The sequence below is a fragment of the Paramormyrops kingsleyae genome, chromosome 19 (genome assembly GCF_048594095.1).
Source record: "Paramormyrops kingsleyae isolate MSU_618 chromosome 19, PKINGS_0.4, whole genome shotgun sequence".
Lineage (NCBI taxonomy): Eukaryota > Metazoa > Chordata > Actinopteri > Osteoglossiformes > Mormyridae > Paramormyrops > Paramormyrops kingsleyae.
The window spans coordinates 1,444,823-1,461,028 of NC_132815.1; the positions used below are offsets into that span (position 1 = coordinate 1,444,823).

Genomic DNA, 16,206 nt, shown 5'->3' on the forward strand with positions numbered 1-16,206 from the left:
AACTGGTGTTTGTGGCAGAACCTACACAACCAAACACATTTTACTTTGAAAAGGCGGCAGACGTGATGTAGCACTGAGATACTCATAGAATGACTTGCATGCAATATGATACTCTCCCATCACCCATGGGGGGCGGTGGGGGGGGGGGGGCAGACTCATACACCACCCAGAATCCCTCACTATGCACAGGAGGCCTTCTGCTGGTCTTATTTCAGCGTAAGAGCAGCATAAAGTTCATCCACTGTGCACAGGAGGCCTTCTGCTGGTCTTATTTCAGCATAAGAGCAGCATAAAGTTCATCCACTGTGGACAGGAGGCCTTCTGCTGGTCTTATTTCAGCATAAAGTTCATCCACTGTGGACAGAGGTGCTTGTAGCATGAAGCCGGATAATCGGGATCCCTGTAAAGACACAGCCGGCCGCATTCAGGCCCTAGGGGGCGCCACATGCCCCACAGAGCGTAGTCCTCAATCTGCCCCGGGCTCGGAAACCATACGACAGACGGGTGCCAAGGGGGCGGCGACCCGGGGGCCAAAGCGTCAGCTGCCGGCAGGGCTGATCGCCATGGAGACGGGGCCAAAGATACAGCCGCCTTCACACGGAGACGACTGCAGTGTGTCTGCCTGCCCACAAAAAGAGAACACAGCTCTCAGTTACTGTGGAATGGCAGGCTGACTGTGCTTTCTGAGATGAGTAACTACAGACCTGGTTTAGTTACTGTCAGGGGCTGTGCATTACTGATCCTGTTTACTGTCACAGCTTGTGAACTGTGTGGCTTGGTAATGTCACAGTTTCTATATTTTTGGGAGATGAAAAACTCTAATGGGGAAGATAAGAGATCATAACAAAGTGAAAAAGAGAGGATTACGTCTCTAAGGTGCTTTATTTCACACCCTCTGTTAGTCGCTTCCAGAAGAAAACAAAAATATACTGAGATCTGTTTCCTCTGTTCTACTTTTCTCAGATTAGTTCGTTATAGGATTTATGCTTAGACTCGCGTATTTCAGATTCTTCTCCTGAGACATCATCTTTGGAAATTTCACAGAAGGCTCGAGCTTGAATTATTTTTGTATGCTGTTGTTGTTTCCAATTGCAAATTATCAGGAAAAATTATTCACAGAGCTGGTGACACTGAAGCGTAGTCCAGCGACGATGCCTTTCAGGATGTGAACGGTGCCCGCTTGATATCAAACAAACCCACATCTACCCTGTAAACAAATAGTAAGCCTGTATTTTAATGCTAACTGTGGGGGGCAAATGCGCTGTGGTGTCATTATGAGAGAAATGATCTGGGCAGATAATGACATGGCAGGCTGTCGCCCCCCCTACACGGCGGCCAGACCAGCTCCCAGACAGACAGCGGTGCTGAGGAGCAGGCCTCTGTCTCCCCAGGAAATCACCGTATTTCGCGGGAGCTGAGAGTGCGAGGGTGCGGCTTGCGGGGAGTCAGAGGGTCATCGCGCACCTGCAGAGTGCAGTGCCACCGTGATTGCCTGCTGTTTGCTCTCCAGCTCTTCATATCCCTTATCCCCGGCTCACGGGACCCCCCCGGGCAGCGAGGGGATGAAAGCCAGCCCCCCTGCATGCCTGCAAAGCTCAGTCCCGGGAAGCTCTGGCACCTGCAGTTCCTGTTTGTCTCCGTTAGTCTGAATGGGCCCACGGGTAGAGCTGCTCTTTGTGCTCCCCGTGGACGTATGTCCGTGGGAACATTCTGGAAGGGCTGGCCATTTATCCAATCAGCCGCATCACCGTGGCACTGACTCAGCTCAGTGCCCCCCTCCAAAAAAGACGTGTAAAGCGCAGACAAGGTAGACAACCGGAGGGTATCAACCAATCATGCAGTCACCACCAGGTCAGCTGATGCTCCGCCAAAGTTAAGGATGCACGCTCTATGTCTGTGTGTGTGTGTGTGTGTGTGTGTGTGTGACAGATTGACGCCCTGTCCGTGGCGTGCCCCAGCCCTGTGCCCTATATCGCACTGTAAAAAGGCATGTGTGTCTTTAAGAGAGTGAGAGTGTGCGTGTTTGAAGCCAGATGCCCTGCCTAATACTTTTGTCACAGCCTGCTCCCACAAACCTCTATTTTTTCCAGAAACTTCAGTGCAGACACACGCAAACTCCAGAAAGCCAGGAAAATAAGACAAAGTGATGAACACACGGCTGTGAAGAACTACAAATATCTAACATGCATTTACGTCAAAAGATGAGGGTACTGTGTTCTGCCAGGGGGGAGACAGTAGGAGGATAGACAGCACGCTCCCGAGGCGATGAAGCGGCTGGGCTGTGTGAGGCGGAACAGGCATTCCGAGCAGAAGCCAAAGGGCGTTTCTCAGTCAATAAGAGCACCGATCTGCCGTTTCCGCCATGTTTCAGACAGCTGATGCTGGGAAGGGCTTCCCTTCAGCTCAGAGTCCCCACAGAGTCCCCACAGATTCCCTGCAGAGTCCCCACAGAGTCCCTGCAGAGTCCCAGTCCTTCCAGAAAACACACTCATAGTATCAACCTAATTTACTTCCTGCCCTTTTAAATAAGACTGCTTATAACTATGTGTGTGTGTGTGTATATTCAGAAAAACAAAAAGGTGACAAATTGAACGGACTGCAAACCGAAATCTAATTTTAATAAACAAATCATACGGAAATAAACATTTTTGTCTTAGGGATTAACCCTGGAAAGCACTGACAGTATGAGTTGTTGTTAGGATTTTTCTCTGACTGGCTCGCTGAACAGGTTTGATTAGTGCTGGACAATATGCTGTAAAAATGAAAACATTTTCAGATTTTCCACAGTATTCTAAAATTCATATGTAGAAAGCAGTACAACATGACAGGTGATTTACCTCTGAAACTATGTAGATCAAAGCTCCACTTAGCTGAAGTCATTAGCCTGTGGTCGTCACATGATGTGAGTCATGGGGGTGCCTAAATCAGTATACGGGCATGCGCAAGAGATTCATATGCACCAGCAGTCAGGTCCTTTTCGGTTAATTCCCAAGCAAAAATGCCCAATCACAACTATTTGAAGGAGACAGAAGAGGAAGGAAAGCTGAAAATGATGCTACGGCCTGCACAATCAGCTCACCTCAACCCCACTGAGCCATTCTTACATGAAATGGACAAAAAGGCCTAAGCTAAACATGGAGATGATGTGCCACAGCAGTGCTGGAGTGAACTTGCAGAAAAATACCTTAAGTCTTTTAATAGATCGTCCAGAGATTGTTCAGAAGTAATCACAGCAAAAGGTGGCTATTTGTTACATTTGTGGTGTTTATCATTTGTCTGGTATTTACCTTAATTAAGTGGCATTTTGTAATGCTTTCATTTTGCATGTGGCACAATACTGCTGGATCTGTAATAAGACACAAAAAAACGCCAAAACAAAAAACGTATGACTGGCAGTGTATGAATGGCTGGTGCATTAACACACAGCATGCATCAAACTGTCACAGTGACAGCGGGCCAAAGGCGCTTAAGGAGAGGCCAGGGGGCTCCATCAGGCCAGCATCTTTAGGGCAGGTCTGTGCAAACCCTCAGCGGTGCTGGCCAGGCTCTGCGCAAACCCTCAGCGGTTTGCGCTCAAAGTCATGCACACACAGGTCACATTCCAGCCAGTCCAAATTAGCAAAAGCTGTGGATCAGCCTGCCTTTTCTCCAGACAGTCCACATTTACCAGCCCCCGCACGGCTCTAATTAACACTGCTTTCCTTGGCCTTGTGTTGCACACTGCACAGTGTTAAAAATAGTAAAATCACACACTGGGTCAAAAGCCTGGAGCAGGCAGCATGTTTAGAACAATTAGTCAATTTTTAATGAAAAAGATCCTCCAGCTAAATGACAGACCTGCAGCTTCCAGTGATGATTTACACGTGTAAATACACACAGCCTATATTACTGAGCACTGCGGAGCTATATGAGCTACACGGACATCACCAATTTTGAAGGGAATTAGTGGCGTAATCATGTTTGAACTGCATTCTACCCAGGTAACACTGCAATAGCAATGTTCACCTACTCACAATGGTGCAATGCCTCATGTTTCTCAGTACTGAAAAATACTTCTGGGCTTTACTTTTCCTTTAAGCAAGAGAAGCATGAAGACCAGCAAAGCTTATCTACCTTCGGTGACCATATTTAGTTCACCATTTGTGCCTCAATCAGAATTTTAATCTGACAATTTCATGACTGTGTTTTAAATTTAACCGGTCAAACAGAAGCCATTTGGGTAAACATATCCAAAAATATCCAAGCCTACTCTTCCGAAGAGGAGAGAGTCTATTCTACTGAAGAGGAGGGAGTCTACTCTACTGAAGAGGAGGGAGTCTACACTACCGAAGAGGCGGGAGTCTACTCTACCGAAGAGGAGGGAGCCTACGCTACCGAAGAGGAGGGAGTCTACTCTACCGAAGAGGAGGGAGTCTACTCTACCGAAGAGGAGGGAGCCTACGCTACCGAAGAGGAGGAAGTCTACGCTACCGAAGAGGAGGGAGTCTACTCTACCGAAGAGGAGGGAGTCTACTCTACTGAAGAAGAGGGAGCCTACGCTACCGAAGAGGAGGGAGTCTACTCTACCGAAGAGGAGGGAGCCTACACTACCGAAGAGGAGGAAGTCTACGCTACCGAAGACGAGGGAGTCTACGCTACCGAAGAGGAGGTAGTCTACTCTACCGAAGAGGAGGGAATCTACCCTACCGAAGAGGAGGGAGTCTACTCTACCGAAGAGGAGGGAGTCTACTCTACCGAAGAGGAGAGAGTCTACCCTACCGAAGAGGAGGGAGTCTACTCTACCGAAGAGGAGAGAGTCTACTCTACCGAAGAGGAGGGAGTCTACCCTACCGAAGAGGAAGGAGTCTACCCTACCGAAGAGGAGGGAGTCTACTCTACCGAAGAGGAGAGAGTCTACTCTACTGAAGAGGAGGGAGTCTACCCTACCGAAGAGGAGGGAGTCTACCCTACTGAAGAGGAGGGAGTCTACTCTACTGAAGAGGAGGGAGTCTACCATACCAAAGAGGGAGTCTGGGGATAAAAGGAGAGAACCTACCCTTTTGCGCAGGTTGCAGGTGAGGATGAGGTTACGAGAGAAGGAGTTGGCGAAGGCCGTGTAGAAGTCCAGAACCTTCAGCAGGGCCTCCCGGCGGATGATGTGCAGGTCACAGTAGGTCAGTGCTCGCACGTTGGCACAAGCATGGGCCAGGGTGGTCTCCTTCCAGAACACATCACCGAAAACATCCCCCTTGCCTGGGGTAGGAAGTGAAGGAAAGAACGATAATCATTAGCACCATAATCACTGGCCATTGTCATCCCATGCTTAGTACCAAAGCAAAAATATTGTGCTGTTAGTGTTCAGAAATCATAGCATTTTGTTGAATAGCTCAATGACGGCACATGGCAATGAAAAGCAGGTGCTAATAATTCTTGGAAAGAATCTCCTAAGATATTTTTATCATTGATTCAAATGATTTAAACAGCACTTTGGAAAGATTCAGCGCAATCTACAGTACAGCACGTCTTAGCTGGGGGTTGGATCCAGCAGCGGAAAGGAGCTCTGTATATCTTCCAAATCGGTAGTTATGGCTTAAACCACTGACCAAGTGCTCTACACACCTGCAGGGGACGGTTTGACATTTTTAAGTCAAACACTAATAAGCATTTAGTTACATCCATCTATCTTCCATCCAAATTCCCACTGCTAATCCTGATTGGTTTGTGTGTGTGTGCGTGTGCGTAACTATTTTCTAAATGCCTAGTAAAGCACACACTAGATATTGTTATGTTAGGAGAGGTCTGGAGAGGAAGATGTGAGGGGGGTCTGCAATTATAGAAGTGCAGTCATGTAGGTTTGGACACAAGAAAAATGAATCAGCTTCTGAAAACTGAAATTCTTGTCATTGCTGTTGGGATAGTTCTTGTATTGCCAGGAAATCATCTGCAAAGGCACAATGCAAATCTGCAAATTTCTCCATAAAACAAAGTCAGCTACCAAGATGTCTTAACGGATTTGTACATTTTATACTGTCATGAATAAAAATGCTGCTTTAAATGACAAATGAAAATATTACTACCCATGTAACCTACTCATTGCAGGCCAGGGCATATAAACATATAATTTTTGAGAGTAAATTAGGTACATCTTCAGGGATGAGGGTGGTGAGGGAAAAGCCATGAATGAATAATATCCTTGCGAGTGAGGGGCGTGGCCTGTGCGAGTTTCAGGAGGACGGCCCACATGACAATGACTATTCGTATTGATTACTTCCACCGACTCCATCTTCTTAAAAAAGTTCCCCAGATTCCACTGACAGTCTTGAGATTCTTCCACAGATGTGAAGCTAGTGCCCTGTCTGGTGTTTCTCTGTGCTTCACATGTTCTCGCGCTAAGCTGGCTGGCTGCCAAACTCACTTAGCGTAGCAGCCCAAATGGCTTATTAGCTAAAGCTTAGCAACTGTCCAAGAGTCACACACTTAAGGCAAAGAAACCTGTATGACTTTTTAATGACCTCACAGATGTGATCCCAATGAGTATTTATGATCCGTTTAGTGACCAATTAGGCACCTTCATTCAGGAGCAGCTCCACACGTCAAACAAAATAACTCAAATTAAACAAGTATTTAGGACTCATCAGCACATTTCTTGAGCACATGTCCTGTTCCTTAAATCATAAGAAAAGTGGATAATTTCGAGGCTCCGTGCAAAACTGAAGACTTTGCGATAATACTAAAAAATACCAGAAGCTTAAGTGCTTATGAAATAATTTCCCGTTCTGCGGGGATCTGGAGTCATGGCAGAGGATCTCACCACAGATGAACTGGCCCAGTGAGTGAAAAGTTTGTGACCCTGCTGTTGTACTTCTCATGTTTTTCCTGAGGGGCTTCAGTTCGTGTTTATATATAAGAAGCGATATGTATGCTATGAGCTTCCTTTGACTGAGGCTAAGTCCACGGCTCCAAGAGTGATGTCTGCATCCTAGTGGACAGACACAGGTCTGTAGTCTGTGTAGGAGGTGAACACGGGTCCGTAGTCTGTGTAGGGGGTGTACACAGGTTTGTAGTCTGTGTAGTGGGTGGACACGGGTCTGTAGTCGGCATAGTGGGTGGACACGGGTCTGTAGTCGGCATAGTGGGTGGACACGGGTCTGTAGTCGGCATAGTGGGTGGACACGGGTCTGTAGTCGGCATAGTGGGTGGACACGGGTCTGTAGTCGGCATAGTGGGTGGACACGGGTCTGTAGTCTGTGTAGTGGGTGGACACAGGTTTGTAGTCTGTGTAGTGGGTGGACACGGGTCTGTAGTCTGTGTAGTGGGTGGACACGGGTCTGTAGTCGGCATAGTGGGTGGACACGGGTCTGTAGTCGGCATAGTGGGTGGACACGGGTCTGTAGTCTGTGCAGTGGGTGGACACATGTTTGTAGTCTGTGTAGTGGGAGGACACGGGTCTGTAGTCGGCATAGTGGGTGGACACGGGTCTGTAGTCTGTGTAGTGGGTGGACACGGGTTTGTAGTCTGTGTAGTGGGTAGACACAGGTTTGTAGTCTGTGTAGTGGGTAGACACAGGTTTGTAGTCTGTGTAGTGGGTAGACACGGGTCTGTAGTCTGACTCCGTAAAATGGATGCAGGTTCCAAACTGCTTTCTGACCAGTGTGAGCTCAGAGGCGCTACAACTCTAACAGCAAAAATGTCATCTGCTGGATATTTTTTCAGTTTCTATACAGTATATATTTTTATATGTTTTTTCTATATATATATATGTGGCCTGTTTATTCCTGAAATGAAATTAGGGAAAAAATATCATAAGGACAGAGATGTTTTATTTTACTAAGAAAAATACAGCCAGAGAAAGGATATAGTGTTCTTTTGCAAACAGCAATCGGATATCATTTGTCATGAATAGCACAGCGTTCCTCACACTGTAGCTGCACTCCTCAGAATGTTCATGTTTCCGGCCAGATCCTCACTCTCGGCCCTGGTCACTGGGCCTTCGATCAGTGGTGCAGCTTCACATATCAAAACTGCAGGTAGAGGAGCAGTACATCGATTTCCACATGTGTTCCTCTCGCTTCCGCTCTGCTTCAATTCTGTAGGCTACTCTTTAATTAAGTACTAAGTGTGTTGTCATGGTCTCATTATTGGTGATGATCAGCGAGTCTTCAGGCTGATTTGCCAGAAGTTTGGGAGGAACACGATGCCATTGTGGAAGCTGTACAGTTATTCAAGCCATAGGGTGAGGGTTTGCCAACAAGTCTGTTTCGATGCTCTGTGTGAGACCAGCAACCGTAACTCACAGATGGGTATTTGCAGCCTTTCCAGCTCTGAGCTGCTCGTAAATTACTTAAACCACTAGCTTGTAACAGAGCTATAAAACACAGACAGGCAATGTAGTGGAAATGAAAAAGATAGAATGTGCACTTGTCAATAATGGATAAGAGGGCACCTTATAGCCATTCTCCATAGTGCTGGCGAAGCACTTGAGGTTCCTGTATGCGTGAGAAGCCCTGGCCACTGGGGGTCTCTGTTCATGCTGAGCACAGCGCTGTGTGTTGGGATGGGGGCCTGTAGCCCACAGAGACCCCGGAGATGTACTGTTCTGGTTTCTCACGTGTGCCCCTTCACCTGTGTGTTCATTCTGTACATACCCCCTTCGGCCGAGGGTGCCTGCCACAGTGCAAACCATACTTAGTCATCATACATTTCATATAAAGCAGCCCGGAACTGCAGGTGCCGTATTACTGCCGCGTTCTGTTATGTCTCCCAGAATCTTGCCTGCCTTTACGCAGCGTCAAGATCAACAGGGCACGCCTCGGGAATTCTAACACAAGAGAATAAGTTTCTGGAAAGACGGGTCACGGAAAAGCCCCGAGGCTGTACGCATCCCTCTCTATCCGAGATGTGAGAACAGCAGCGGGGTCAGCAGAATCGTGGGGCCCCTCGGGGGAAGATCCTGCTCTGACTCCTTCAGCTGGACTCAGATTCACTGGTGAAGCACAAGGCGATGCTGCTTCGGTTTACAGGCTACCAAAGCAATGTGAAATATTAAAGTCCTGTCAGGGAAACGCACTGGCTGCGCGGTGGGACATGGGTGGTGCGCGCTGCACGTAAACGGGGATGTAAGACGAAATCCCGCTTATCACCACGAAGACTCACCAAGAATAGCGATGACCTCGTCGTCTTGGATGACCTCCAGAGAGCCGGACACCACGAAGCATAGTGTGTCCACGCTCTCGCCGGCGTGGAAGATGAGGTCGCCGGGGGCGCAGTGGATGGTCTGGAACTCAACGGCCAGGGAGCGGAGACAACCGTCACTGGCCAGCCGGAATGCTGGGTGCTCGTTGAAGACCTGCCGGTTGAGGTGGACACAGATGTCCGCCCGCATGTCCTTGGGACAGATGGAAAGTACCTAGGGACAGACCAAAACCTCCTTCACATAGTGTCTCCTCACAAAGACGAAGCGCACTACAGTTTGGACACAGATTCCCGAGCAGCAGTGGTTCTGACTCTGGGGTCGATGGACCCCCGAAGGGGTTAGGAAATCTCATCACGAGCGGCATGAGATGAGATTTAGAAGAATGAAATGTATGTTTGATGTAAATAGAACATCATATAAGTCACCACTGTGATGCAGGTGTGCAACAGCTCACACTGAGATGCAAAACCAAGAACCACTTTCTGCTTACTTTTGACTTACATTTAAAGAATTATTTGTCCTGCTGCACCAGTGACAGAAAGCAAAATCTTTAAAAAAAGATAATGTTGTTAGATTTTATGTCATTTCACCAGCACTCATAAATGTTTAATTCACTGAATTTCCAACAGCAGACAAACATCAACCACATTCATTCGCTGCCCTGCCCCCATGACCGGTTATTCCTTGGGCATCGATCGCATCAGAACAGATGAGCAGGTCTTTGCAATGTCATGCTGTTTCACCCAAGCGAGCGCTCGGCACCCCAGACACAAAACGACTGTCAGGTTCAGAAGTCAACGGCAAATATTTAAGTCCTTCTTGGAGGGAAGTATATTTGTTTACTTTGTTCCCATTTGTACCGGAAAAACTCTACCGCTGTTATTTTCAGCCGCATGCAAAATCGCTCATGACATGGGCTGTCATGTTCAACTAATCGATAATCAGTCACTTCAGGAATGTTATCGATCGAGTCAAGAAAGAAAAGCTAAAAAGGACGAAGTCATCAATAAACTCCTTAATATTTAATTGTAACAGCACTCCCTCCTAAGTCGGGCTGCCTGAGGGTCTGAAGCATTCACGGGAAAAGAGATCGACATTGTGAGGCAGTGAGATCTGTGAGGCAGCTTGGAGGCAGAGTGCCTCATTTAACCCCCCTCCCTCCATAACCTGAGGCCATATGCCGCCCTTGGCCTTCGCATATGTTGACTGATACTTTTCTGGGGTGTGTGGGTGGGGTGGCAGCTGTACAATCCAGCCACTCAGTGATTATGAATACAGTATAAGGACCTGCCCATATTATTTGAACTCATTGTTCTTTCTTATGGCGTTAATGTCATGGGTCCTCTAGCATTCAGTTTAAACCCTGCAATACGGCATCTTTCAGATTAAGATTAAGTTTGACTTTATTGATCCAAGGGAGAAATTCTGCATGATACCTCAAATAACCAATTTTAGTTGGAGAGGTGTTAATAGTCAGTCAGCTAGCAGTAGAAAGCTAGCTAACCACTGTGCTGCTGTGCTGTGCAGACGTCGATTATACTATCTCCATGTAACCGCAGTGCTGTTTCTTATATTTGGATGTTCTCCATGACTAATAATGATGCTAATCGGTGTTTTGCAAATGCATGCGCTCCCTGTAGCTTTGCCGCAAGCTGGTGTGTTTCATATGCACAATGAGGTGACAAGGAGGCATAAGATCAGGTTATGTTCTGTGAATTACTAATGAAAAGCCCATTTCCAGTCCGTACTTGATCCACATACTCTTCTTAGATGGTGACTAATCTCCACTGTTTAAAAACCTCTTTAAAAAACAACAGTACGCAAAATAGGGATTTAAATGCCAGAGAAAATGAAACACAACGTAGTCGACTTAAACACTTTAAACAGGTGAGGGACCCTCGCTAATCAATGACTCTGAAAGCCGTCGGTCTGGCAGATTGTTTTGCATGGAGCCAGAAGAGGCAAGGAAAATATTATTCATGCACTGGATCATGACACTACGCTCAGTGACCATTAATACATCAAAGTGATTCTCAGAAATATCAAAAGCTGCATAAAAATCAGTAATTACACGCTGACATTTATTGGAAATTAAATGAAAGACCTTAATATTTCATTCCGTGTTATAGCCTTCACATTCAGAATGTTACCAAAGGCATTTAGAGAGAAAGGCAACAGGAGCCCATGTCTCAGCTTCCTGAGAAGAGAGAAAACAAAACCCATGTACTAAATAAATGAATACTGGAAATTCCAGTGTGATTTACACATTTTATAATAATATACTGTATATAAAACTATTTCTAAATGATTATTTATAAACTTTTTAGCTATATGTAGCACTGAATTTGTTGAAAAACCTTGGACCTCATCCAGTACAGTCAAGCACGTGCCTCTTAATTAGCTGGTGAACATGCTGCTGTGATGATCCACCGAGTGGACCTCCTCCAGTCTCAGGCAGTGGCCAAATTAAATGGCAGATCAATTCAACAATTCCACATACACTGTACAGGATCTGTTAGAGACCTGACATCCATCAGCCAGTCTTCAAGGACAACATTGCCCATAATGCTCAGGGTACACCTACCTTCTCGGTGTCAATGCCCTTAGTCATGGCCCAGGTGGAAACGATGTAGTCCATCACCCTTTCACTCAGGCCCTTGGGCACTTGGTAGAGCTTGAGGAAGTCACGCACATTGTTGAGCATCTCGTGGTACCGATTAGTGTTGGTGTACATTTGCTGGAAGATGGTTGTCACATTCCCAAAAATGGTGGCATACAGGAGAGCTGGAATGAAAACATGGTGATTGTCACCCTCTTGCCGACTCTCACATTCGAAATAAATTTTTAAATATTTCCCACTTGCCAGATTGAATAACCTCGGGTCCAGCTAAGGAGTATCCAACTCCATTAAGAACAAACATATGAACAGCAGTCCCACTGTATCCACAGGTGATACGTTCCAAGACCTATCGCGGATGGGCAAAAACGTGCACTCCAAATATAGTCTGATTTTCACCTACATACCTATGGTAAATTAAGTGATAAATTACACACTGTAAGACGTAACCAACATTAAACACAGTAATAATAAAGTACATTTTACATTATTACATAGTACTGTACAGTAGAATACTACACTCTCTTGGATGAAAGGGATTCTGATGTTTTAGCCTGATTCTCAAGAGACAATAGCGCAATGATATCAAGGCATGACAGCACAATGAAATTAATGCTTTGCATACATTGTTTTAATAGACACTGTGATAAAGTGGCAATGAATGTGATCAGGAGGACCGCAGACTGGGCAGACTGGGTGAAAGTTCTGCTGGGAAGCGTGGGTACAGGGACAATGGGAGATGAGTCACATACTGGGTGTGACTGGGCTGGCAGGTTTCACTGTGTTACAGCCTGCCCTCGTGTGGCGCGCTTTCAAACTTAGGAACTGGTTATTTATGGAGTTCTCCAATTTTTTAACGAAAACCACAGTTACTGAAATGGGGGCCCCACTGTATATATTTAGAAATTGTCAAAATAAAATATAAAACATGCTTTTAATTTACTAGAAAAAGCAACTAAATACACCATATTACCAAAAGTGGGAACAGTTTGGGGATGGCCCCCTTCCTAATCCAACATTGACTGCGCACCAGTGCACAAAGCAAGGTCCATAAGGACATGGATGGGTGAGTCTGGTGTGGAGGAACTTGACTGGCCTGCACAGAACCCTGACCTCAATCCGATAGAACACCTTTGGATGAATTAGAGCAGAGACTGCGAGCCAGGCCTTCTTGTCCAACATCAATGCCTGACCTCACAAATGCTGTCCTGGAAGAAAGGTCAAAAATTCCCATAAACACACTCCTAAACTTTGTGGACAGCCTTCCCAGAAGAGTTGAAGCTTTCATATCTGCAAAGGGTGAACCAACTCCATATTAAAGCCTATGTATTAAGAATGGGATGTCATTAAAGTTCATGTGTGTGTAAAGGCAGGTGTCCCAATACTTTTGCCAATAATAGCGTATGTCTCAAATTATCTGATTGTGTCTAATATACTGACGATGCCAAGAATGAACATTAAGACACTGGGACAGGCAGAGAAGTAAATCCACTGCGGAAATTACAGAGTTGATGTGTTAAGAGTCTGAGTCTGAACTGGATCTGGGCCCAAAGTTGTTCAGAAATCTCCACAGATCTGTAAACTGGATCTGGTCTGGCCCGTACATGGTTAAGAGTCAAAAGTTAAATTCAGATCCAATTCAAGTGGAGCTGGTGAGTGGCTCAGTTGGCTAAGTCTCTGTGCTTGTGATCAGAAGTTTGTGGTTGGTGGTTCAAGCCTGACCTCCGCAGAATAGTTACCGGGCAGGCCCTTGAACTCACTGACTGACCCTGTAGAGAGAATGTGTGTGTGTGTGCGTGTGTGCGCGTGTGTGTGTGTGTGTTCTCACTACAGAATCAGCCAGTGTGCTCAAGGACCTGCCCTGTAACTATTCTGCGGAGGGCAGGCTTGAGCCACTGACCTGATCACAGCACAGAGGTTAAACCACTCACCACTCTCTTTTTTTTTTGCCTAAAAATGGCAAAAAAAGGATTCCCACACATGCAGCAGCTGAGTGCTAGGATTCAGGCCCTTGCTCTAGGGTCTGCCCTGTGACTAGTCTGCCAAGGCTGGGTTTGAACCAGTGACCTTCTGATTACAGGTACAGAGGCTTAGCCTACTGAGCCACTTGCACTCCTCTGCATGTGTTCTGTATATCGTGTATATGTTTTTTTTTTTCCCATTTCATGACAAATAAAGGATTCACTCACATGTAGTACCTGTCTCTGAGTGCTCAGGTTAAGGGTCCGCTCTGTGACTAATCTGGTGAGGCAAGGCTTGAACCAGTGACCTTCTGATCATAGGTACAGAGGATTAACCTGCTGAGCCACTCACCAGTATTCTGGTGCTTATGTATATTGTGTATATGATTTTTTCCCCCTTTCTTGACAAATAAAGGATTTACACATGTGTAGCACCTCTCTCTGAGTGTTAGAGTTGCAGCCCTTGCTCTGGGGTTTGCACTGTGAGTGTTCCGCCCAGTCCGGGCTTGAACCAGTAACCTTCTGATCACAAGTACAGAGGCTTAGCCTACTGATCCACTCTCCACTCCCCAGGTTGCTCTGTATATCGTGTATATGGTTATATGTTTTTTTCCTTGACAAATAAATGATTAAAGCCTATGTATTAAGAATGGGATGTCATTAAAGTTCATGTGTGTGTAAAGGCAGGTGTCCCAGTACTTTTGGCAGTATAGTGCATGTTCTATCTTCTCCTGGTAACTTCTTCTGTCACCCAAGCTGGTTGTATCAGTGGCTAAGTACATTGAGTGGGTAAGAAGGTTATACATTTTATAATATTACAATACTAAAATTATCCAAATAACACTGAAAATGTGTTTTAAATTGCAAAATTTTAGTAATGATTTATTTCAAAGTTACTTGTTTCATAATTTAATCTCAAATAAAAAGCAGGTACCTTCTCTACCTCTGTGGACCAGCCATCTCTGTTATAAAGTCCCTAATGTCAAAACCAACTTGATGTCATTGAGTGAATAATACTACATAGGAGCAGAGATTAATCACCATGACAACCAGGAATCTCCAGCCCAGTTCCAGCGGTGCGGCTCATTTCGCCTCACAGTATATATGTGTATGATAAAGAAAGAGAATCACAGAATGAGACTGGTTTGCTGGAGGGTGCTGATATCTCACATCCAGAGTGGTACCTAGGAATTCTGGCCTCCCGCCAAATCATACATATTTTTTTACGTATTCAAGGCTCTCTGTAAAGTACTGGGCCCCCTAAATCTGCTAGGATAACAGGGACCCTCCGACACCCTGCGCACACCTCCAAGGTTGGGGCTTGAAACTCACCGCTGCTCTGTGTGCAGAGATTGCAGTCTAAAGGTGAGCAATTAGGCTCAGTGACATCTCTAAATCACCCATACTGTAATTCAGCCTTGTGCCCTGTGCTGACTGGCACCCTGTGTAAGGAGAGCCACAACCCTGTGCCCTGAGCTGACTGGCACCCTGTGTAAGGAGAGCCACAACCCTGTGCCCTGTGCTGACTGGTACCCTGTGCAGGGAGAGCCACAACCCTGTGCCCTGTGCTGACTGGCACCCTGTGTAAGGAGAGCCACAACCCCGTGCCCTGTGCTGACTGGCACCCTGTGTAAGGAGAGCCACAACCCTGTGCCCTGTGCTGACTGGTACCCTGTGCAGGGAGAGCCACAACCCTGTGCCCTGTGCTGACTGGCACCCTGTGTACGGAGAATCACAGCCTTGTGCCCTGTGCTGACTGGCACCCTGTGTAAGGAGAGCCACAACCTTGTGCCCTGTGCTGACTGGAACCCTGTGCAGGGAGAGCCACAACCCTGTGCCCTCTGCTGACTTGTACCCTGTGTAAGGAGAACCACAACCTTGTGCCCTGTGCTGACTGGAACCCTGTGCAGGGAGAGCCACAACCCTGTGGCCTGTGCTGACTGGCACCCTGTGCAGGGAGAGCCACAGCCCTGTGTCCTGTGCTAACTCGTACCCTGTGTAAGGAGAACCACAACCTTGTGCCCTGTGCTGACTGGAACCCTGTGCAGGGAGAGCCACAACCCTGTGGCCTGTGCTGACTGGCACCCTGTGTAAAGAGAGCCACAGCCCAGTGTCCTGTGCTGACTGGAACCCTGTGCAGGGAGAGCCACAACCCTGTGTCCTGTGTTGACTGGCACCCTGTGTAAGGAGAGTCACAGCCCTGTGTCCTGTGTTGACTGAGACAGGCTCAGGGCCCCTGAGACACTAGGAGAGAGACAGAAACACCTTGGTCAGCAGATGTATGTATATTATATATACATGAAGCATTGCTATATTGGAAGCGACATGGTGGTGCAGTGGTTAGCACTGTGACCTCAGACCTCTGGGTCCAAGGTTTTAGTTTCCACCATGGCTCTCTGTGTGTGGAGTTTGCATGTTCTCCCTGCATCATCGTGGGGTTTCCCCCCACAGTCCAA

The 16,206-nt window shown here is 46.7% G+C and overlaps 1 protein-coding gene across 1 annotated transcript in view; it reads right to left on the reverse strand.

The window, feature by feature from the left end:
* Positions 1-16,206, reverse strand: part of kcnh5a (potassium voltage-gated channel, subfamily H (eag-related), member 5a) — an 85,494-nt gene that overhangs the window by 16,340 nt on the left and 52,948 nt on the right. Inside the window, exons 9-11 of the mRNA XM_023812946.2 lie at positions 11,757-11,956; positions 9,133-9,385; positions 5,036-5,232 (exon numbers count right to left, since the gene is read on the reverse strand). Of these exons, the coding sequence (XP_023668714.1) occupies positions 5,036-5,232; positions 9,133-9,385; positions 11,757-11,956 (650 nt within the window). The remainder of the gene's footprint in view (positions 1-5,035; positions 5,233-9,132; positions 9,386-11,756; positions 11,957-16,206) is intronic.